Raw genomic sequence first — 24,322 nt, 5'->3', positions numbered from 1 at the left:
TCTACCAACTACTGCCCTTCTTTCTGTCCTCTTATCAAAGTACATGGTGGAGTGGGAGGGGGGGACTACTTTTACCTGGTAGGTACTCTAATGAAAAGTCCAAACGAAAGGAATTAATTTCTACCAACCATAGCCCTCCTCCTTGACCTCTTATCGTGATCGGGTATATTCGCTTATACCTCAAGAACAGATTGTCGGAAGAGGGTACTCACAAAGGGCAATTGAGACGTTTGCAAGAAATATATCCATTGGTGATGTCAAAACAAAAGCTATTTCGGTTAAAAAAATGCGCTTTATCTGCACAAGAGTTGTGCACAATTTATACTTGTTGTTTTATGTGTATTTTCTTAAAACTTATTTCTAGTTCAACTGAAAATCTGGTAAATCGACAGTCCATTATCCACGCGGTACATTTTTTTCTGTTTCTCTTATTGCTGTCATTTGCATAAGAAAACAAGTGGTACAACCGTCGCTCTCGAGCGAATGGCTAAAGCTAGTTTTTCGTAGGTACATGATCTTTTGTGGAGAGGTTATTTAACCTATGGAGTCGCAACCACCCCAATCCAATCGTTAGCAAGGATCTATAGGCGGCTAACATACAGTATCCAAAGCCAACGGCAAAGAGTAAGGTTATTCTGTTTGCCAAAGGTACATTTCATGCAAAGCTATAAACGTAAAATACTTACCACATTTTCCAGTTTATTCAAAATAAACCCACAGGTAATCATAAAATGCGAGGCCTTTTCACGACGTATAGGATAGGTAGGTACACTACAATGAGATTTTTAACTTTATTTTTTTAATTTTTTTTTTGTAATAAAACAGCATAATATTGTTGTATTCAGAACTGTTATTGGGCTTTGCCTGTGGTTCTGTAAAGTAATGAATAAGTTGAATTTGTCCATTTTGTGGTATTCACCTGACTCTTTTTTTTCCGAAATCAAATGCTTGGATACCATAACTCCACTCCCTTGTTAAATCAGCATTTTTTTAATATGTCACACCAAAACTCAGTCTTAAAATTTATTAATTTTGAGATATGTACAAGAGTAAAATTAATCAGAATAAAACACCATACCACAATACCTTATCACAGAAATACAATTTAAAGGCTTATTCGAACACTTAAGGTATGAATACAATTTGCACTCATATACATCCTACAATTACAATAATAAAATACTCCTAAAGTTACAATGACAATTATGAAGTAACAATAAAACCATAATAGGAAAATAAGAGTGATAAAATCGAGGATAAAATCAGTACTATAAAGATACAAATGATTTCGAAATACATGTACTATGTACAAATAAATAACACTTACAAATTAATTATTGCTTTCGTACACTTGCATCAAAATAATATACAATATAAAATTATAAAATACTCAATTGTACACAATTGTATAATAATTTAAAACATGAATATTTTGCAAAACCTTTTGGAAGAGGAAGACATGTTTGAGCAGTTGCTTGCAGGGTTGGCACATTTCATATTATTGCATCGGGTTTTTAGTACTAAATTAAGGTCACTACATAAAAATTCACTGTTTGGGAATATCAAAGATCAAATAAAGCAACTCCTTTGCACCATACACTTAAAAAGTTCACACCTAATAGCTGCTTTAAAAGAACACAGAACATTTCTTCGTTTTAGAGATTTAAACATCTTCAGGCTCTGTAGCCTCCTTGGGATGTTCCAAATTTAATCTGTTTACCATCCTCTGATATTGAGGCTTCCATGTGCTAACGGGACGACTGTAGTCCAATCGATCATACTCCAATTCTAAAATAGCAATATCCATAGTACCGATTCGAAATGCTTACCAAATATGCTATTAGCTTACCAATATCCTTTACGTCCTTTTGTTTGATTTCGTCATAGACGTGATCTAATTTTTCGATGCTGTGGTATATGTTTGGATTTGTGGCATCAGCATCACGATTTTTCAAAGAATTAAAATCCGCACTATTAATCTCATTGGCACCTTTAAAATCATCTTCAGTCGATGAACCGGGAATTACACTCCTTTGCCTCTCTAGGTTGGTGTTGTTCTGCTTAACCAAATTGTTTCGAATATGATGGGTATTATTTAGTAGGCCAATATCATCGTCCTTCCGTGGCCCTGTTTGGTACGAATACACTGGGTTATCAAAATGATTCCGATCTAGAAATATACATATTTAGCAAAAGCACCGCAGTTATCAAATTGTACCTGGTGATAAAGCTTGAGCGTCTGCAATGTATTGCACGTGCACAATTTGAGTTTTGAGATTAGCCACTCTTCTTCGATAATAAAACAGAAGTGCAACTATAACTCCTACCAACATTAAAGCTACCATGATACCGGCAACAACACTGGCATATCCTGTTTCTTCATGTTGAGTACTTGGTTCATACAAAATGCTTCTATCACAACTGTCGCCAGTATATCCATGCCGACAGACACATCCTTCAATTGCGTGACAGACAAAGTTTTCATTTGGACACTCACAAGGAATCATGCAATGATCACCAAAATACCCTTCAGGACAAACTGCAAATATACATAGTAGAATATTAGGGCACATTAAATGAGGTAACTTACTTTCACTGCACTGCGTTCCAGTCCAGCCTGGTTTACATCTGCATACACCATCATTTCCTCTGCATATTCCATTGTTTAGACATTTGCAATGTTGAGTGCAATTAAAACCATAGTAGCCTTGAGGGCATGGAGTTGAACAGATTTTACCCATCCAGCCAGGCAAACAGTGGCAAGCTCCTACACAAATAAATGCCAATAGTAAGTAATATAGAATTCGCAAAAGAAAAGATATAACAAAAGTTGATTTATGTCATGATAGTATGGTGGACCAAAATCTGTGTAATTACATTGGTTAAAGGTCCTACAGACACTTTGTAGGTGTCTGATGTGCAAATCCACTATGTTGGAAATAGGGGATGTGAGACACCTCTAGAAACCAGAAACACAGAAAAAGAAAATGCACCCATAACTACTATAAGAGAATTTGTCCAAGAAGATTATACACTTTTTCAAAGTAAAGTAAGTTGTTACAGGATGCAATGAATAGAACTTAACAACAGAAGCTGTATGCTTGTCTCTGAATGTTGTCACATGAAAGAAGAGTACTGGAGCAAAAATAGGAGGAAGCAGTTCAACTGGGCAGAGCTACATTATGCGAAACTTGACCGCATGGAGCATCATCAAGTTTGCATTAAGTATGTGGTGCTTCAAATTCACTTTATCTGCCACTATAATGGGATTTAATTGGATTGGTTTGTAAACTGTACCTTTTGGGACCCATCAGAAAGTACTAAGTATGGTAGTGTAGGTTTTCTACAAATACAGCGCATAGAATAAATGATTGACAAAATAGGTTCATGCAGAAGAAACCAATAGAAAAGGAATGGAAAAAATATTTACATTCCTAATTAAGGACCCTGACTAAATTATTTGGCGAAAACTTTGCACACAATGATATAGAATAATTAAATGAATGAATACCACTATAAATATGAATGCTCCAAATGCTAACTGAGGAATATCTCATTACAGAATCACCTTGGATTTTAATTTAATAAATCTATTTTTTTAAGAAAATTGCCAAATTAACTACCTGTGACGTGATGACAATCACCTCCATTCCTGCACACACACTTTTCTTTACAGTTTTTGCCAAATGTGCCTGACGGACAGGGATGCTCACAAGTAAGACCTATATAACCAGGTTGACAAATGTATTCCCCAGTTATATGATCACAAGTGATGTTATCTGCAAAAATGCCCATATAATGAACGATATGCAAAATAAACAACCTCACCAGATGCGACAGGACACACCTCTTTGCAGTCAATTCCATAAAAACCTTTGTCACATGGTTGGCTGCAGTCAATGCCTTGCCATCCACGAGAACAAACACAGTTTCCTGTATCGGGATCGCAGGAACTGTTATTTTTACAATTACAATCCAAATCACAACTTGGACCATATTTTCCAGATGAGCATCGTGTTTCACATTTGATGCCTGCAATGAGCAAATATCACAAATGCCAGTTGATGACAAAAACCAAAAACAAAGAAACAACAATGATTAACACACGAATAAAAACTTACCTTTCCAGCTTAATTTACACACACATTTTCCAGTAACAGGATCACAACCAATAGCATTATCTTCATTGCACTGACAAACCTGTTGACAATTATGACCAAACCAACCATTATCGCAATGATGTTCACATTTTTCACCAGTATATCCAGGACTGCATGTGCAGGTACCTAATAAAGCATGCAAACTACTACATCACACAAGAACATGCATAATACACCATCAAAATCAAGTGTTCCACTTACCATTTTGAGGATTACAAGCTGCTCCATTTAAGCATGTGCACTTTTGATTGCAATGCAAACCGTAGGTTTCGCCGTTACAGGGCCGATCACAATACTGCCCGACCCAACCAGCTGTGCACAAACATTGGCCGGTTTCTGAAGAACAGTTTGCTCCATTTTTACCTATGATTTTTGTTATGTCTAATGATTCTCTAAGAATGAATCATACATACAATCACATTTTTGTGCGCATTCTTCACCGTAACTTCCAGGAGGACAAACTTCGCTGCAATCCAAACCTTTATACCCTGGAGAACAGATACATGTTCCATTAACAGGAAAACATTGAGCATTATTTTTGCAATCACAAGTACCGCTACATCCTTTTCCATAAGTTAAAAGAGGACATTGCCGTGAGCAATCCTTACTATTCCAACCGGCCTTACAAATACATTCTCCTGTCCATGAATGGCACCTGGTAAAACAATGATTGAATTTTTGTTCACACTGATTTTAGGTTGTTACATGTCAGTGTTTTCGATGTTGCATTCACACGGATTTTGGCATGAAGGTCCCCACAGTCCATCTGGACACATCCTCTCACTGCAATTTTGTCCTTTCCAGCCTTGCGAACAAGTGCAATTGCCGTCCACATTTGAGCATTTTGCTCCATTTTCGCAGTTGCAAGTTTGAGTGCAATTATCACCAAAGGTACCTTCAGTGCAAATATCAAGACACTAAAAATTCGAATTAATACAGCGTTTGAATTGAGCCATATTTACCCTATCGCCAGTAAATCCAGGTTGACATTCACATTCACCATTTACATGATGGCATGAAGCCCCGTTATAACAATCACATGTATTATTACAACTTGACCCCCAAAAACCAAACGGACACCTATTGGCGCAAACGGGACCAATCCATCCGGGCTGACAAGAGCACTGTCCAGACTCTGGATCGCACAATCCCCCATTCTGACAACGACATTCCGATTTACATTCGTATCCGTGTTTTCCGCTTGGACACGAAATTTCACAACTAAAAACCGCATTTATTAATCAAAAGTCATTTGAGAACCTATAACAACTTACAGAGCTCCTGTCCAACCTGGATTACACTGACACTCCCCTGATATATGATCACAATCTCCATTTAGACATTTACATTTTTCCATACAACCCTGCCCGTAAGTCCCTGACAAACATTTACTTTCGCAATATTTTCCTGTCCAGCCCCTGTCACAATAGCAGTTCCCGTTAAATGGGTCACAAGTAGAATTGTTTTGACATAAGCAATATACTTGGCAGTCTTTGCCCCACAATCCCACGGGACATGCTGAAAAAAATTTGTCGTTTCTTTGTTTCAATCAACTAGTAACTTACAGATATTACACGATGGTCCACCATATCCTGTTTCGCATTTGCAGGTTTCTGGCGCTACACAACTACCATGCAAACAATTTGCAGAGCATACCGGAATACACCTTTGTTCAGTATTACTTTTAGTATAACCCTTACAGCAGTCTTCTACAGGTCGCGTTTTCGTTAAAGTTTGAGTTTTGTAAACAGTTTTAAACTTTATTTTATATTTCGAGCAACGCGGTGGAAAATTAAAACACCACACGTATTCACGTACTTGGTACGGCTGTTGTTCCGAAATTCTAACTGTAGTTGTATATCTACAAATTCTCATGTAGCAAACATGTTGTTAACTAACATTTACTTACGTCTCTTGCCTCGTGCAAACATTAGGTCCGTGGAGTAAAGTGTATGAAGCAGGTATTGCAGCAATAATGATTAATGCCCCCAGTAATTCCATTTTTAAGATATTTCAAGATTTAGTCACTTGTTCAGGTAGTAATGTAAAGCATTCTATTAGTTTGCTTCCTAGACAAATGTGTATAATGCAAAGTTCATTCTTCAAGGCTATCCTGAAATAAAGAAAATTATTTGAGTTGTTTTTAAAAGCATTCTGTGCTGCTGAGAAAAATATGACCTGAATATCAATGAATCCAGAATAAAATTGAATTACTTTAAGCAGTTGGGTCAAATCTAAACGTACTTAATAAAATAAAAACTCCTAGTTGTTGCACATAACTGCTAACCAAATAATATTAAGTTTTAAGTAAATAATATTTTATTGCTTATAATAAATAATGACCATTGGAAAACAAACACAACAATGGATTTTTGCAACTCTGTTAATTTATAGGCACCTATAATAATGAATATTTATAAATTAAACATCCTTGATTAAAAATTTGAGAATAGATACAGGATTACTAATTTTTTGGAATTTCTCCAAGTATCTTTGGCTACCACGGGTGTATAAAAAGTTGCCTATTTAACACGTTATATCTTTATTAACGAGCTCCTAGCGAGTTTATTAATTTTGCGGTGTCTGTCCGTCTGTCCGTTAGCACATCTCGAAAATGAATGAACCGATTACGATGAAATTTTGCAGGTGAATTATTTATCAAATTTGCAGATCGGAGTTCGTGAATTGGCAATGTAATGTAAGGACATCTCCGTTAGTTATGAACCGAATTAATGAAATTCAATATGGTCATAGATTTACCCATATAATACGCAATGGCAAAAGTTAAGTCTAATCGATTCAACATTCACAGTGCCCTTTTCGCATCTCGACCATTTATCAACCGAATTTAAATGAAATGTTATACATAGGTACTTGGGATAAAAGCAAATCTACCACCACGTTCAAAATTTTGTTTTGCACATGCTATAGTCATACACCGGGGCTCGTTTGCTATGTTTGTTTACACGTTTATTACTGAGATATGGGATATAACAAAAAAATTAAAATGCGCTAGCAGATGTGATACAATTTTTAGCGCATTTTTGCAAAAATTTTTTTTGTAAAAAGTAGCTTTTAATCTCACTTTGGCTGGCTGGCTGGCTGGCTGGCTGGCAGTAAATGCGCGCCCGTAGAAAAACGCTTGTAAAAAGACAAGGAGTGTACATGTAACTATCGGGGCCGTGTAATTAAGAACGTTAGGGATGGGGCTACAAGATTTGGAGTCGACGACATCTGGACGCCATCCCCGAGCGTATTATACTAACCTGGAGATTTTTCAGTTTTTATCTATCTTCTTCTACAGTTTTTCTCCGATTGTTTTCAAATTGGTGTCGTCGGGAAGATCTTGTCAACGCGCACAACTCCTGCGTGGCGGAATTTTGTTTTTTTTCCTAGGGGCGAAATAAACCACCTTTTGCGCGGCGCGCTTCGAGGGGTAGTCGACTTTGGGCGCCCAAAAGTTTCTTACAGCGCGAATCGCGGTCTCTCTTTCTCGTGTCACTAATAGAAGGTCGAGCTATGTGAAGTACCCAAAAGTTGAATACGATTTTATGCCGGGATTTTAGCGAAATCTACCAAAATGTGAATTACGAATGAACGGGACGTCGGAACTGTGTATCGACAAAGGGAATGTGGTAACCCCCGACGAGATCTTACTGATGGTGGAGTCAAAACTTCAAACGCGAATTGCGAGTGCACGGTAAGTGAGAAAATGGTACCGACAAAGTGAACGTGGTAGCTTTCGGCAAGATCTTATTGATGGTGGAGTCAATATTGGCTAATAAAACACTGATCTGCCCCACAAAAATGCGCTGAAGTCCCTTCGATCTCACACGAGGACTTTGATCATTTTTATACTGTAGTCCAATACCCTCTCTGACTAACCTATTAGGTAATTGCTAAGACGATTTAACCACTGGGTGGATTAATCAGATTGTTTAGTTTTGTTGGTTACCAAAAAAATCTCCAGGTTCTACATAGATTTAGTTTAGTCACATTAGACTTCTTAAACGGCACAAATTAAAAAAAAAAAACGATGAAGAAATGTTAGTTTTCCGCTCAAAAAGATATACATACTTAGTTTAGTACTGATAAATGTTTATCCTTCAACGTTTATCAACTATGCTCCCAACCAGCTGCTACCGCATAATGTTATTGCTAACTAGCTTTTTGCCAGTTCGTACGCGCATAAACATTACCTACCCTCTTAATTCAGTTTTTTTTTCCGTTTCCGTGAAAATTTCAGGAAGTGCTTTCGGAGTACACCTTCACACTTTCAAAGAAACCCAAGTTCTATATGTCAAAAGTCTTCCGCACTTACGACTGTAAAACGTAAAAAACTGTTTTTTTTCCATTCCCTTAGGGATCTCCTTTGTACCTACGCTCAATAGTTTCGGCTATGCGTTGTCTGTCAGTCACTCAGTAACGGAAGAGGTTTATATACAAAGTGAACATTTTCTCTGGAACACTGAATATATCTTTAAAACAACGTTTTTTATGGTATCCAAAATATAAAAAGTTTGCTACCAATCTACTTACGTAGTTTAAATCTGTGGTCAGTGGCGTAAGTTTGTACGGTCAAGGGGGGTTTATTTTTTGAATGGCCACCATTAGTTTGCACTAAATATTCTTAAAGAGACACTTTTTTTATATAACAGCTTAAAAAACGTATTATATTACATAATCACATTTAAGAGAAAAACTCAAAGTGAGGAATACCCGAGGGGTGCGCAAGTAGAATGCAAAACGTACACCATAATTAAATATCCTGGTATTTAAAACAATAAATTTGTATTTAAAGTAATTAAATTATATTTAAAGAATATTTAAATATTTAATAAGAATTTAAAATTATTTCTGATATTCAAAGTATTTAAAGGATATTGAAAAGTACTAAATCGTATTTAAGGAAATTAAAAGGTATTTAAATAATTAAAAGTCACTGAAATGGATTTAATATGTACTTAAATGTACATGCTAGGGTATACACTATCTGTAACTTCAAGGAATATTACCATAGTACAACAAGGGTAAACCAATTACAGGGCATTTCGCCAGACACGGCATCAATTTTGACCGAGATTTTGACCGACAACTTTGAAAGTAACTACCTTTTAACATCAAAAGTGTGCGCAAAGTGTTGAAAACTTTAATGTAAAACATTCTTCATCCCACAGTTATGGCATCAAAATGTGCTTAATAAATTGGATTACCTTATTTCATGCTTCGTTGTACCATGCAATATTTAAAATAGAAACATTTTTTAAGTATCGTGATCTACATAACTTACATTTTAGTAAACATTATATCCCGCAAACGATACATTAAAAGTGAAAAACAATAAACGATTATTTTTAAAATTAAAATTTGGTTGGGGAATCTGCTTGATTACATCCTTCTTATTCACAACAGCAATATCTTCCTTCTCTGGCCATTTGAATTTATTATCAGAGTATTTTTTACAAAACTTTATTGTCAGTTCACTTTTATTAATTTTTAAAATCTGTCCAATAAAGTGCTTAAAACATTTTTTGCCTGGCAACTTTACCAGAATCCAGTCACCATTTGTTAATACATTTGTACTTTCTAAATCATCATCGTTGTCGTCATGTTGTTCTTCCCATTGGTCATCGGATGAACCTGACTTAAAGCTTTCTTCATCTTCCGTATCTGTTTCGCTAATAGTTACTGTTTTTTTCTTAGTTCGATTGCTTCTAACTTTTACACCCGAACTTGAACTAACATTCGTTTTTACATCTCTTACTCTTTGTATTCTGTCAGAACTTAGCTTTCTTTCTGGGTTGATTAAAAACCACAACAATGTAGATTTTTTAATTTTAACTTCTTTTTTGTTACTTCCGAGGTTACTTCCCTTTAGGACAACATATTGACTATTTTCTGAAATTACTTCTTCATTATTTCTTATGTAATCAGGTAAGCTTACAAGAAAATTGTCGTCAATATCTATTTGGTCCTTATCATCTTCATACTCGTCTTCAAAACACTGACTACTTTGCTGCTCTATTTGCTTGGTTCCATCATCTTCTAAAATATTAAAAGTTAAATTAGGCTTAAAAGTTGTTTATTAGGTACCTGATGTTTCTTCTACAACTTCTTCCACGAGTTCTTCCATCATCTCTTCGTCGCTTGGGCTCTCCTCGATATATTCACCATCGATATTGGGTACGGAGCAATTATTATTATGATTATGCTTGTACACTGAAATTTCGAATAATGAAGTAAACTTTTGCCGTTCGGGGCGAACAACGTCTTCGCAAAACTTCGTTAGCTCACGCAAAACTTCGTTAGTTCTTTTCATATTGAAATATTGAAAAAGTATTTAAACGCATTTAAAACTATTTAATGATACTCAAAGGTATTCAAAGAACATTTAAAGAATAAATTCTATAATTAATAGAATTAATTCTATAATTAATAGAATTAAAAGTATTTAAACAATTTAAAGTATTTAAGGGTAATTAACAATCCAATTAAGTTGTATTTAAAGGGAAAGTGTACACCATAATTAAAGGTTTGCGCGCCCCTCGGGAATACGAGTGTGGTAATTAATTTAATAATTTCACCAGTTTATGTAAAAAACCGTTATTTTTTGTTAGTTATGCGAAAGTAATTTGAAAATTTAAGTAAATCTACAAGGCCAAAAAATATATACAGAGGCGTGCGTCTACCGAGACGTCTAAGATAGTCACTTTTTTATGGAAAGCTCCATTTTTTGTAAGGTATTAAAAGAATGAACTTATTTTTAATACGAGAACATAAAAAACATGATCAAACTAGTAAAATATGAAATGAATTAACACACTATTTTCCTTAATTTGAGATTATCTCTTAAATTTGATTATCTATTATTATATGAAAACTAGTGGTTGCTATTATAAAAATATATGCCCCATTTTACCATACAGAAGTAACCACTGACCACAAATCCAAAGTAAGTTGGTTGGTAGTAAACTTCTTATAATTTCTTATAGAGCGAGGTGTAGAGTAACCAATGAACTAACATTTTCTTTTCTGGAACACATGTGATGTAAATAATATAAGTAGGAAGTAGGGTAGGAAGACAAAAGTAGTTGTAGTAGAGGTGGCGTAAACAGTGTAAATAAATCTTAAATATTTGAAGCGCACACACACACACTCTCGCACACACTATTTCATATAAAAATTAAGGGCGACCTAAATACTTTGTTCAATGACTGAATAATTGGAAATAAAACAAAATATTTCTAGTTTTTTTATATGCACAAAATGTGACGGGCATTTTTTTCTTATTAGAGCGTTAATGCCCGAGTACCTAAATATTGCCTATACGAATTTTTGTCAGCTGAGGATGTGGTGTGCGAACCAAGCACACGTTTACAGGCGTTACTTTTATTTATAAGATCATATGTTTCCTGTAAACTCTTTTCATACAGTAGGATGTTTGTCAAAGATATTCCTGGATCTGTTGGGTGGTATTCTTCTAAGTAGTGTTTTTTTTAGTTTTTCTCTGGTTCCTAGAGTTATTGTTTTTTATTAACGAGTGACCCAGCTCGTTCATGATTTTGGACTTACGTCCGTCCGTCTGTATCTATACATGGTAACTCGCGAACGGTTTTGAATTTTCCAATTTTGTTTTCAGTAATAGGTATAGATTGGTCAAGAGACTAACTGATTAAATTTTGGCCATTAGGACGTTCTATCTGCCCGTCTCTGTTTGTCGATCATTGTCTACATTGGAATATTGGTTTGAAACAGTTTATTATACCTACGCTTACAGATGCATCTATCGGTAGAAAATTAAACATTCCTGATGACTATCGTTCCTAAATAAACACCACCTTTGTAGCTTTGTTCGAATGTAAAAATATGAAACATTCTGAACAATGCGGATACAATAAAAACTAATTCTTCACCTTACGCAAGTGCACGTGTTAGGAGTAGGATGTAATTAAAAACCGTGACTATAAGTGATAAACTTGTGCTAATTGTTTGGTGGATTGTTGTTGGTTATTTAAATAAACTGTTCAAACCAACAACGAGCGACAAAAACACAGACGGACGAACGGAAAGTCCAAATGACCAAAGTTTAATCAGTTAGTCCCTTGACCATTGTCTACCTATTACAGAAAACAGAATTGGAAAATTCGAAACCGTTCGCGAGTTATCATGTACAGAGTTTTCAAAAGGTAGGTACACCACAATTACCGGGGCAATTTATAAAGAGACTATTAAAGAAACTTTAAAGCTGCCATAGAGAGAAAACACATCAGAATTTTACCAATAGGACCATACTGCAACACGATAATGTGCACGGTTCACGAGGCTCAAAACCTGAATGTAGCTTCCAGAAATTAAGATATCCACCCTCTAGTCCAGGATTTACACCCTGCGATTACTACCGTTTCCCGTTGAAAAAACACTTAGCTACAAGGTTCAATATTTGCTTCTGATGATGATCTAAAAGTTGCTGGTACTGATTATTTTAAAGAGACATCAAAAGAATTTTTTTGAAAGTGTCCGTTTAGTGCAGAAATGGCGGAATACGTGTGGAAAAATAAATTTTGTTTGGGCGTTATTCTTTCATATTACAAAATTTCTCCTCTTACAATCATCCATTTTATAATTTAAATAAGATCTTAAACATTTTCGGTTATTCGCTGATTCTATTCACAATGGAAGATACTTTTTAGTATTGCAATGTTTCGTATGGTAGTATGTCTGTAAAGACACGTACAGTACATACATACCTACTACTGAAATGTAAAATTTGCAACACCGGCGATTTCGTACCTACGTCCTACGACGAAATAACAATACAAAATTCATTTCTCGCGTAACAATGACATGCTAAATCACTCAACCCCTTCAATTTAGAAATTTGTTAGTCACATTTATATCCTTTAACATTCCCCAGAAAATCTAAGTGTTTAACAAGCGGTCGCTAATTGAAAAGAATTATACTACACGAATCGCCCCCAAATGCCATAATTACACGTTAAGTAAATGAGTGTATCACCATTGACCAATTTACGTTGAACTAGTTTTCATAGTTAATTGCACAGTAAAAACGTTCAAAATCGTGTTTTCACGGCTCCCATGCACTTGTAAGTAGCGTGACGTTACACAGGTTAGGTACATATACACTTGTGGAGGTTGAATTTTTGCGAAAAAATATTGCAATCGTTTTAAAATTTTTATGACTTAACGTCGCAATGGTATAATTTTACTGTGATAGTGCGCTATTCGGAAATAACATTTTTAACAATATTTATGATCCGTATGATTGGTGATGTGATACAGGTTTTTTGTGCAATATTCCATATGTCAAAAACATTTCTTTTTTTTATTCACCCCGCATATGTTCAGCATAATATATTGAAAAAGTATAGATATGCAAATGATTCATAGCTTACATTGTATCATTGAATAAAAACACTATTTTTATTCAATGATTGTATCAAACGTACGTACAGTATATAGGCCACATTTCGTCCATTTTTTATACACTTTGCATCTTCTAGTGCGAAACAAATTCCATACTTTATCCTCATGTTGACTTTGACGAGTTTTAATTGTCAAAAAATTAATTTTGGCGATAAACCAACCGATTTCACGACATCGCCCGTACCGGCATTTCCGTTTTGTTACAACATCTTGAATTCTCCATCCCTGGCGACATATCGTAATATAGCAAGGCACGAGCTCCACAAAAATAAAACCACAAAACCGTAAAAAAATCGTATATATAATTTAGCTAGGCAAACATTACGTTACGGTTAGTAACGGTAGTAGAATTATGTCTTCCTCGAAATAATTTCAGCGCAATGAAAGCGTGAATTGAAGACTAGCGACATAGTTCCGTAACGAAATCAAGTCAAAAGAATCGACAGATTATTTTGCAAGTAAAGAATACACGAGGGCCCGACCGGATGTCCGCAGAGTTTATCACTAAAAGTAGGCATCGTAGTTTGAAGATAGATAAACGTTCCGAAGTGTGCAATGTCGGCATAAAAAAAATGACCATTTTAGTAGTACAATTTGCTCGTAGGTATATTGCCTGCAGTGGTTTGTCCGTTCCTCTATCTGTAGTCTTACTGCGCGTTGAGAAATGTTGGTGCAGTTTTTTGCTCACATGATAAGTACAGTTTACGAGCCACATTTTCCGAACACTGATGCAGAAATAACAAATTCTGTACATGTGCGCAAAATCGACTTTATACCTACTACTTTTCATAATAACTGACAAACACGTTAAAACTTCCTACTTCAGTTTGTTAATTTCTTCACACAAAAAATCAGACAAAAACGGACGGACGAACGAATTACAGTATACTTAATTTACCTTGAACAATTGCAATTAACTGCACAACAATAAAACAAGGTACAAAAGCGGTAATTACTTTTGTAGATTTAAAAGAGTTTATCATTTCATAAATGCATAGATAAAGATAAATAAATAAAAAAAAGAACGATCATATCCAACGAACACGCACGAACGCAATCTCAAAAATGAAATCCATTAGCAAACAATTACAAACCAGATTAAAACTCAAGTATGGAAGAATGACAAACATATAATTATAATTATATAAACTATTATAACGGCCGACATAGAACACCGAGACAGTACAATTTAAATTTAAAAAAAAACATACATACATACATAAAATCCAAAATCATAGAAATTTTTTATGAATTCGTGTTTTGAAGGCGCAAACCCAAAAAGACCAGTAGGTACATACATCGGATCATATATCGTCTTCAACTCGGATTTTTGTTGCCACAAGCGTGTTTTTTCGATTTTTTTTCCAAAAATTAGATGCCCTTGTGAAATTGCGTGCGATAATTAATGCACAATTATTAAACAATATTGAATGAAATTAGTGAATGTAGCTTTCCACTACTTTGCTAATCAAAAACATGATGGAATCATTACAAGTGCTCTTAGTAAGTATTTCAGTAACAAAAATGAAAAAATTGAAAACTGTGTCAACTTTTTCATAACCACTTATATTTGCAAAATGAAATCTCACTAAATTTCTTACAAAAACCGTTTTCGAGCGTTAAATTTGGCAAAGTTGCATCTCAAAATGCAGTTCCGACTACTTTCGAAGATATCCGGAAAAAAAGAAATTTTGCGAAACCACCACCGATTTTTGGACGGCCGGTTTTTTACCGACCGTCGAAAATCGGTGTGGGTGTAACTAGCCGTAGAAAAGTGCAACATTTATAACAAATGAGGCAAGGAGCGATATGGTACTTGCTTCCGAAACAGACAGAATAATTTGGAAAAAAACAAAATTCGTTAATTTTTTTTATTTTCTTGTGACTATTTTAAGAGAGTTCTGCAAATAAATGACGCTTTCTTTCCTATAAGCTGGCATGATTAGATTTTAAATCCGGCTTTTTGGTAATTCGAAAAAATCGATGCTCATTAGGTTATATTTGTCTGATTTCATCATCGAGCGATATAGACTGGTTCACTTTTATAAAAAACAGCGTTTTAACAGGTTCTAGGGGCATTTCAGACAACATTTGGCCAAATAGGCGTTTTTTACTAATTTGGACCTGCTGAACACGAATATCGATGTTGGCACCTCGAAATCTGAACAGGAAGTCCAGAATTCAAGATGGCGGTCAATTTCCGAAAATGTTGATATTTTCACTCATGCGACCGATTTTTTCGATCTAAAAACGGATTATAATGTTATTCCTGACGGAGTTACGGCACGATAATAATAGTGAACAAATGTTTAAACAATGATTTCATAGTTTTTCTAAAGCCTAATTTACATTTGGCAAGTTTACTGGCGGAAAGTACTTTCTGCCAGTAAACTTGCTACCCTATTTCTATTTAACTGGCACTTTCCGCGCATTTACACGTGGCAAGTTCACTGACCGACAGTACTTTCCGCCAGTAAACTTGCCAAATGTAAACTAGGCTTAACGTCAAAGTGCGTAAAAGTGGAAACCTTTTTTTCATAGTACTATGGCTAAGTACTGTTTAAATTTCTTCACATCGTGTAATTATTAAATTATTTCTGTTTTGGCAAGCATTTTGGTTCCTGTGCGTCGTGTGAAAGATATCCGCGATGGTCCATGACCTCATATGGAAGAATTTCCTTTTATTAGAGGAAAACAAAAGAAATCTTGTCGCATCACCTTGAAGAGGCCTCATTTGACGGTGTACTGGTGATTGCGAGAGGCTTCAATGATGAAAGAAAAGTTTTCTGTAACCGTCAGACGACACAGATTTCCTCCTTAGAAGCTTTTCACATCAAGGAAGCGAATATTAGAAAAAAGCTACAGATACAGATGCATTCCTGTTGCTTCTTCATCACTTCGAGGTTTCAGGAGCTGCGAAGCTTTAGATCTAACAATTCTGAACTCCACTCTCTTGCGATTCCATCTAATCTTCTATAGCATTTCATCCATTTCCATCATTACGGCATATCAGGTGTAAATCTCAAGATGTACTTTTTTTATCTTATAAACTATGAAATGTCGCTCAGACTACCTTATCTACCCTGAATTGAAAATAGCTACATTCCCATTCTCCCAACGTTAGTTTAATTCCGAAGGCTGCTCTAGATATCGTCCTTTGTCGTTGTAAATAGGATTGCTCGTCAAAACTTTGTAAAAATATCGCAAAGCTCAATTGATTTGTACTACCTAATTGTCAAGAAGACGATTGACCTAACACCATGAGAATAACGAAGGTGTTAATAATAATATATCCTGAGGAACGGTAATTAATACCTAGCAAAATAACAATCTTCCGAAACACCGCAGTATAATTGAACTCCATTCATTTTTTTCATTTAAAAATTAACGTAAAATTCGAAAGATTGTAGTTATCAAAACTGTATAAGGCGAATTATGCAATATAAACGCATGTCGGGAATACTTATATGTGTCAGGATTACTGGAAACAATCGTTTTGCAAGTCCTCCTTTTAGCAAGGAGAACTGGGAATTTCGTACCTACCTAATTCTTAATTTTAGGCATCCTGCATCCTCCTATTACATTATTGTTAAAACAATAGTTAACTATTATTATCGTGAAGTACCTCAGGAATAACATTATAATCTGTTTTTAGATCGAAAAAATTGGTCGTTTCTAAGGAGGAAATCTGTGTCGTCTGATGGTTACAGAAAACGTTTCTTTAATCATTGAAGCCTCCAGCAATCACACGACGCACAGTAACTAAAATGCTTGCCAAAACAGAAATAATTTCATAATTACACGATGTGAAGAAATTTAAACAGTAACCATAGTACTATGAAAACGGGTTTCCACTTTTACGCACTTTCAGGTTAGAAAAACTATGAAATCATTGTTTAAACATTTGGTCACGATTATTATCGTGCCGTACCTTCGTCAGGAATAACATTATAATCCGTTTTTAGATCGAAAAAATCAGTCGCATGAGTGAAAATATCAACATTTTCTGAAATTGACCGCCATCTTGAATTCTGGACTTCCTGTTCAGATTTCGAGGTGCCAACATCGATATTCGTGTTCAGCAGGTACCAATTAGTTAAAAAAGCCTATTTGGCAAAATGTTGTCTGAAATGCCCCTAGGACAGAGAATCTTCGAAAAGTGAACCAGTCTAATATCGGAATAACTACGTCTCGAACTAAATACTACGAATCTAGTGCTGCAACCCGGAAAGTGACGATATTCCGTGCCTCAGAGCTCGAGCGACATAAAGTTTACTCGAACGACAGACAAAACAGACAGTAAAACCAGGGCCGGCCCAGGGGGGGGGGGGGGGCGAGGTTAGGCGATCGCCTTACGGCGCAAAAGAGCAAAGGCGCCTTGAAAAGAGCGCATTGCCGAAAATGTGCATTTGCATTTTATAAACAACATTTCCAAACTATTCACATATTCAGAATATAGTAAGGAGGTTGTTTTTGTTTTATTAACTCAGTAGTGTTATTCACTATCTTATTAAAAGTGTAATAAATAATTATCGTCAGGATTGTTGTGTAAATTACAGGTCAAATAATGTAAAAAAAATACGTAGAAAATGTCCCCACAGAAAAAGAAACCATCCGGTGGGGAAAAACAGAAACGGGGGGGGGGGGGGGGGGTCAGAAAGAGACGAGAAAAAGAAAAAAAACGTTAAGCCGCTTATGAGCAAGAGGCGAAGACTACACTCTCAAATTTTTTTCGATTTTAATAGCCCTTATGGACCTTTCATGCCTAACGAGAATACAAACATGAAATAATTTTTAATTTCTGATCGAATGACACCAATGCCAAGTCTGTAAGTAGTGTAGTTCCGGAACTTTTGTGACTCAGATCTCATTTCTCACTTCTTATTTTTTGAAAGTGAAAGTGCACTAAAAACAAAAAGAAACCAAAAAAATGAATTTGCAAAAATATCTCACTTCATCATCTGCAACGGCTTTGACCGCATCTGGGGAAGGAACATCCGCAGAAGTAGAAATGGGTACACAAAACAATGGTCCATAATGATGATGATAGTGCATGAAAGTTCTGGTGGAAGTTCAAGACAATGAAGATGAAACTTGTAACTTCAATAAGAAGAAGCGGGCTCCATATACCAATCGTCACAATATGACGGGCGGAAGAACATGTTCCCTTAACTGCGCCTCATATGCATGGGCCGGACCTGAGTGAAACTATATAATCCTACTGGCAAAAATGAGCTACAAAGCACAAATGAATAACCTATTCCATACATTTCTTAATTAATCCTCATCAGAAATTCGTTCCCTTTAATTTGCCATAGATTGGTAGAACAGGTTTTGCCATTTCATTCTGCGGGGTACCACTTATTAATTTCTCATTTATTTTGTTTGTTTACAGAATATAGTAATTTACACTCAAATTCAATTTGTCTGCGTATAGGTACATACACTCCTGCAGAACCAATCATATTTCAATCATTGTACCGACTGCAGAGTATTTAAATATTCAAAATATTTAAAGAAGATTGACTCATAATGACAAAAATAAACAGCCGATACCATCATATCTCCATCGAACTTGTGGAGTCGAATAAACACAAAATGTAAATAAATAAATAATCCTAAAAAGGATAGTGCAGTTGGTTATGAGGTAACCCATACTCGCCGAAAATATTTTTAACGATGTTTTCAAGAATGCGAGTATAAACACAACACCACACTTATCTTAAGAAATGAAAGTACTTAACAGATTCTACAAAAACATCACAATTTTGGCACATTGCCGAAATATAAGCACCTAAAATAGTTACACAAGTGTATTTTATTTGTTGTCTGTTCTATACGTCCACCTCGCCTTTGACATTACACTGTCATTTGCAATTTCCATGAAAATTTAGCGTTTCACTTCGTAACGCAATAATTATCGTTCATTCAATTATCATCCGGAATGGTAAATTAATAGCGTTACCGCAAATTTATGTAATTATTTCGCACGCTTTTGCAATTATGAGTTCCAAAAAGAAGCAGTTCAAACGCACCTAATTATCATTCTAATTATCATTAATAAAGATGAAGACGAGCACTTTCTAAAGATATTGTGGCAGATTGATGTTAATTTATCGCACGGTCAAATTGCTTTTATGCTGCGCTGGATCTGATATTATATACTTAAATACAAAGGGTGTTCCAAAGAATATTTGTAGCCCTCAAAAGTGGATAAAATAAGTATTTTGACAAACATCCAAAACCCGGTCGAGTTTTATATCGAGGGGGTCAATTTTTATGCAAAAATAATTCTTGCTATTTAACAATGTGTTAGTAGTCACAAATTTTTAAATAGGGCGTAAGATCAAAGGATTCATAATTTGGAATGGTTTTTCACAACCGTTTTTATTTTTTAAAATCGATCGATTAGTGACCTAGAAATCGCGCTTTGGTTTGGAGGTTTCAAAATTACTAAAAGCACAAAAAGGTTTAAACTAGTAAATGTGACTCGAAATGATCTCCACTAATAACACCCTATAAGGGCCTGAGAGGCCATATTATAGCAACATTAGGATACATTTTTCTTAAACTTACAATAACTTGAACCCACAGGGCACACTTCATTGTGAACCAACCTTCAATTATTTGTAAATTATGTGCATCTGGTATTTTACTAATTTGATCTATTCAATACATATTGCAAATAAGTCCCGAACTCTCCTAAAACTATTCTCACGTTTGTAACAATTTACAATTTGGACCTTCATATCTAAAGTAAGTTTGTTTAAATTAAATTAAACAGCGGTATTTTTAAAAATGTGACAGCTGTCAATTTTATCTACTAATTTAAACTACTCAATAGATTGATGCGTTTTTTTAAATAAATTGAAATAGGAAAATTACATTGCATACAAAATCCTATGTTCGCATTAAAAAAAATCACTGTATATTTTATTTATTTTTGAAATACTATTATGCTTCTATTTATTTATTTATCAATAGTGGCTGCCTTAGTTACCATGGATACAATAAACAAAACAATCTCCACGAATCCATGGCCTACTATTTAAAAACCGTAAAAAATACGGTTTTTTGTTTTTGGTTCATCGCTAAAATTAAAGGAAATATAGGCACCTAAAGAAAAAATAATCCAAAACAATTGACGATATACAGGGTGCTGCATTTAAGAAATACCAACATTGGCTCGTATCTCAGAAACGGTGGTCCCAGCATTTTTTTACTACGCCACTGGATTCTACGTAAAAATACCTAAAACAGGCAGTTTGTCCATAAAAATATCATTAGCCACTCATGTAACCTAAGCAAAAATAATATTACATTGACATCCTGTACTGCATACAGTTTTAATAAACTCCAAACTGTAAACGTTTATCAGTGTCTCTGTAGCTATAAGAGGTAAGCATTTAAAACATCACTGTATATCTTGGAACAGGCTATAATTTCCTTATAAAAAAACCCAGGCGAGAGTGAAGGTGTGACACTATTGCTCAGTATGAATTTACCAAAAACTGTAAGACATAAACTCATAAAATTATTGCTAATGCGACACTCACTGAATCGTTCACAGAAAGGGAGTGAAACCGTGCATGTCAATCAACTACCGGTCGGAGAGTGGTCATAAAAAGTGATAAGTTTGTTACCTGTCAACAGAGATAAAATAAAACTGCATGTGTTTTTCATCATGCATTCCATAAATGTTGAATACACGACCAAGTTTTCATACAATTCCAAATAGTTCAAAATAATCTACGCAGGTAAAATTCTCATCGGGACGAATTAATCCTATTTCTCCCCCGGAAAATGTCGCTTTCTATAGATATATGGAAATAGACCGCTATAATGATACAATGGACTTTTTATATCACCTTGATGGCCACCTTATCCTCATGATAAATGCCCATTTTGAAAAAAGGAAAATTCGTATGAATGGTTAATCCAAACAAACCAACTACAAAATTCGAGAAAATAATACTCGAGTTCGTGGTTATTTATGCACCGAGATAAAAGGTCATCTTTCCACTGTATTGGCAATAAATTTTACTTAATTTATTACTAGGTTTTGATGCCAGCAAGATGCACAAATTATTTGTCTTTAAAATCTTTACCCTATGCCGTCATGCACAAAATTTTATTTCTAGTTCCCGATTTAAGTCGATACTTGACTACTTAAATAGCATTGTCCCACCACCCGCGGCCACGCACAATCTACATCTTGTTGGAACCGAATTTGTAGACTTCAATGCCATGATCGACATACCGAATTTTTTAATGTCATTTAAACATAATATCGACTTTATTATTCTTTTTGTCATTTGTGACATTTTCAATTAGCTACATCCGAAAGTAGATCACTGACTAGATATCCAGATACCAAATTTCGTCGAAATCAGAATTTTTTCGCATCCCCATTTACGAGTGTCCTTTCGTGGTACGAATGTTGAAAATCGGAAAGGGCATACCCGAAAACCCATTCAAAGACCTGCCACCAGTCTTCCTAACTCTTATAGTTGCTCAGAAAAAAATTAAAGAAGAAATGCAAATTTCACCACTGTTTTGGAGATGGCACCCAAACGAAGCACGTTGGACCTCTCATTTTTTACATACTTATGGAACACCCTGGTATACCACAGCTGACTCGTCCGTAAACTTTACAGTCCGTAAGCTCCTCCGCCATTTTGGAGCTCACTGACAATTAATTATTAAAATGTTGCATGTCCTGCACTGCATTATGCTTATCATTTAAAGAAAAACTATTGATTTTTTAACGTTTATCTGACGAGTCTGCTACCTTAATCAAGTACTGTGCACCGTAGGTATACGTATATTGTATACGTATTACGTATATGTAGTACGTAGATCGATTGATGACAACTGATACTTGTGAATTGTGATCTCGCCAACGCCACCGCCCGCATTGTCTGTCCGGATTACCGCGATCACCGAATAAGCAGGGGTCCGGATTAGTGAGGCCCTACTACATTTAAAAAATAAGAGGTTCTAATATGGCGGTTACTGTGATGGGAGAGTCATTGTACCATTATGATATCAGATATCTACCGCTAAATTGTTTAAAAACACAAAACTCCACCTACCATCAAGTTCATTCAATTGTATCGTATTTCTGCGAGGTTTCTTGCTATCTCTGCCTTTTATTTTGAAGAACATTCGTTCCAGGCTACACGCTTAACTTATCGTCTTATCTATTTACAAAAGCATATACTAGCGACATATTTTAATTCAAAGAAAATGGAATTTATTACTAAAGGCATCATTTTCCAGGAAAAATGTAAACGGCGCTAAAATCACACAAAAGGAACGGCAACTGACGACAAAAAAAAACTAAAAGTAAAATTTCCCCCACAGAATTTCATTATAGTAATTGTCGAAACTACCGCCCATTACAATGGATAAACGTTGTACCCCTAGAATGTGTTAACCACTTTATCTAAATATAACCGTTTTATTAAAACGTCTGTGATGATCATAGCTCCATGAAATATAATCTTTCTCTGATCTAAAGGGATGTTTATAATTTCTAGTATCTAATCGCGAGTGGATAACATATACACAATCCTATACAGTATACTTCCTTGTTTAGTATAATGACACCGGTACTCAATTAAAAATAGATATCCTATCCCCTATCATAATATACTTAAAATAAGATCATTTCCGAAAGTGTTTGATAGGAATCCGGACAAGTGCGCATCTATAAATTTTCAAGGTTTCATTGTAGGAAATTATTGACTTTAAATAACCCAAATAAACTAATGAAGTTTTATTTTTTTTAATTTATGGCAGGTTATACATACCCAAAGATTGAAGTCGGGAATTCAAATCTGACAATCATCCACAATTCCCCAAGTTTTCTTCATGGACACATGTTATCCGCGTATCTCCACCTAAAAACAAAACTCGAGTTAACGTTAATTGGTCATTATGTAATTATCTTTAAATGCTTTTAGTTAAGCGTTCTAACAGTTTGTGTCTCGGTTACAATGCAACCTTTCAGCACTTACATTGCAGGAGAAATGATGTGTGAACTATTGACAATGGACGTAAAAGTGGATGCATTATTTAATAATAACGTTGGCAATTTCCTAGAAACTACCTTACTAGTTTTGTAAGAAGACCGTATGCGCAATTTCAGTAGAAACCCGGCATTTCATTAAGGTTTGGATTTAGAGAATATAGGCAACTGGTGATGCACATGTAATTCAATGGGGCGTGCATTGCCTCAGAACTTCATTCACCATTCCATAAGCAAGGGGTGTATATGATCGGAAAAATATGCATTAGGTAGATAGATGTACAGAGCATAGTTTCCATACAATATAAACTGATATTTTGTCCATTAATATATGTTTAAAAAATCTAGAAAACATGCGTCAAAAGAGTTCATAGTTTAGGAATTAATTGCAAAAATTAGGGAGCATTTTAAGCAATACGAATGTATGGGATCGGTAGCGGTGAATACTTATCTATATTTTGGCAATTTATGTGAAGCTCAAAAGTTTTCATAAAAAAAGTGGTGAATGAAGTTCTGAAAAATGGGCATGTAAACTGGAGAAATGGAAATAAACTACGCAGCTGTGACTAATATCGCGGTCAACAGTGTAGCTTCTTTCTCACAGAGGGTGCCACCAAGAGTTTCATGAAGTCGGTAAAAAATACGATAAAGATATGAAATAGGTACCTAAGCGCTTTTATCTTGG

General features: G+C 35.2%; 2 protein-coding genes across 4 annotated transcripts; both read right to left on the bottom strand.

Moving 5' to 3' along the window:
* Positions 1–1,652: 1,652 nt before the first annotated feature.
* LOC116166305 (protein draper-like) lies at positions 1,653–23,537 on the bottom strand. Its single transcript, XM_031481227.1, has 15 exons — positions 23,420–23,537; positions 6,070–6,273; positions 5,726–6,021; positions 5,435–5,678; positions 5,123–5,381; positions 4,866–5,077; positions 4,574–4,815; positions 4,362–4,523; positions 4,122–4,286; positions 3,829–4,032; positions 3,624–3,779; positions 2,591–2,767; positions 2,219–2,539; positions 1,850–2,170; positions 1,653–1,788 (listed from the first exon to the last, which is right to left on the bottom strand). Exons 2-15 carry the CDS (start codon positions 6,159–6,161, stop codon positions 1,664–1,666), a joined length of 2,976 nt encoding a protein of 991 aa, XP_031337087.1. The 5' UTR covers positions 6,162–6,273; positions 23,420–23,537; the 3' UTR covers positions 1,653–1,663.
* On the bottom strand, positions 9,100–10,995 carry LOC116166306. Of its 3 annotated transcripts, XM_031481230.1 has the most exons (3): positions 10,254–10,995; positions 10,105–10,205; positions 9,100–10,058 (listed from the first exon to the last, which is right to left on the bottom strand). In XM_031481230.1, the coding sequence occupies exons 1-3, from the start codon at positions 10,477–10,479 to the stop codon at positions 10,035–10,037; spliced, it is 351 nt and encodes a 116-aa protein (XP_031337090.1). In that variant the 5' UTR covers positions 10,480–10,995; the 3' UTR covers positions 9,100–10,034. The 3 variants fall into 3 exon arrangements, with proteins under 3 accessions (XP_031337090.1, XP_031337089.1, XP_031337088.1); XM_031481229.1 differs by having other exon boundaries at positions 9,100–10,202; XM_031481228.1 differs by having other exon boundaries at positions 9,100–10,205; positions 10,254–10,992.
* Positions 23,538–24,322: the final 785 nt, after the last annotated feature.

The sequence above is a fragment of the Photinus pyralis genome, unplaced genomic scaffold, assembly GCF_008802855.1.
Source record: "Photinus pyralis isolate 1611_PpyrPB1 unplaced genomic scaffold, Ppyr1.3 Ppyr1.4_LG3b, whole genome shotgun sequence".
Taxonomy (NCBI): domain Eukaryota; kingdom Metazoa; phylum Arthropoda; class Insecta; order Coleoptera; family Lampyridae; genus Photinus; species Photinus pyralis.
Note: the sequence above shows the minus strand (reverse complement) of the source record. Positions and strands in the feature narration are given on the sequence as shown.

Bases quoted from the DNA above. Each gene is read 5' to 3' on its own strand.
- LOC116166305 (XM_031481227.1), bottom strand. From the start codon at position 6,161: ATGGAATTACTGGGGGCATTAATCATTATTGCTGCAATACCTGCTTCA. The intron at 5,382-5,434 runs GTAAGTTGTTAT...TGCGGTTTTTAG, and splicing joins CCAGGTTGGACAGGAGCTCT to TTGTGAAATTTCGTGTCCAA. The intron at 2,540-2,590 runs GTAAGTTACCTC...GTATATTTGCAG, and splicing joins TGGAACGCAGTGCAGTGAAA to TTTGTCCTGAAGGGTATTTT.
- LOC116166306 (XM_031481228.1), bottom strand. From the start codon at position 10,479: ATGAAAAGAACTAACGAAGTTTTGCGTGAGCTAACGAAGTTTTGCGAA. The intron at 10,206-10,253 runs GTACCTAATAAA...TTAATATTTTAG, and splicing joins AGTTGTAGAAGAAACATCAG to AAGATGATGGAACCAAGCAA.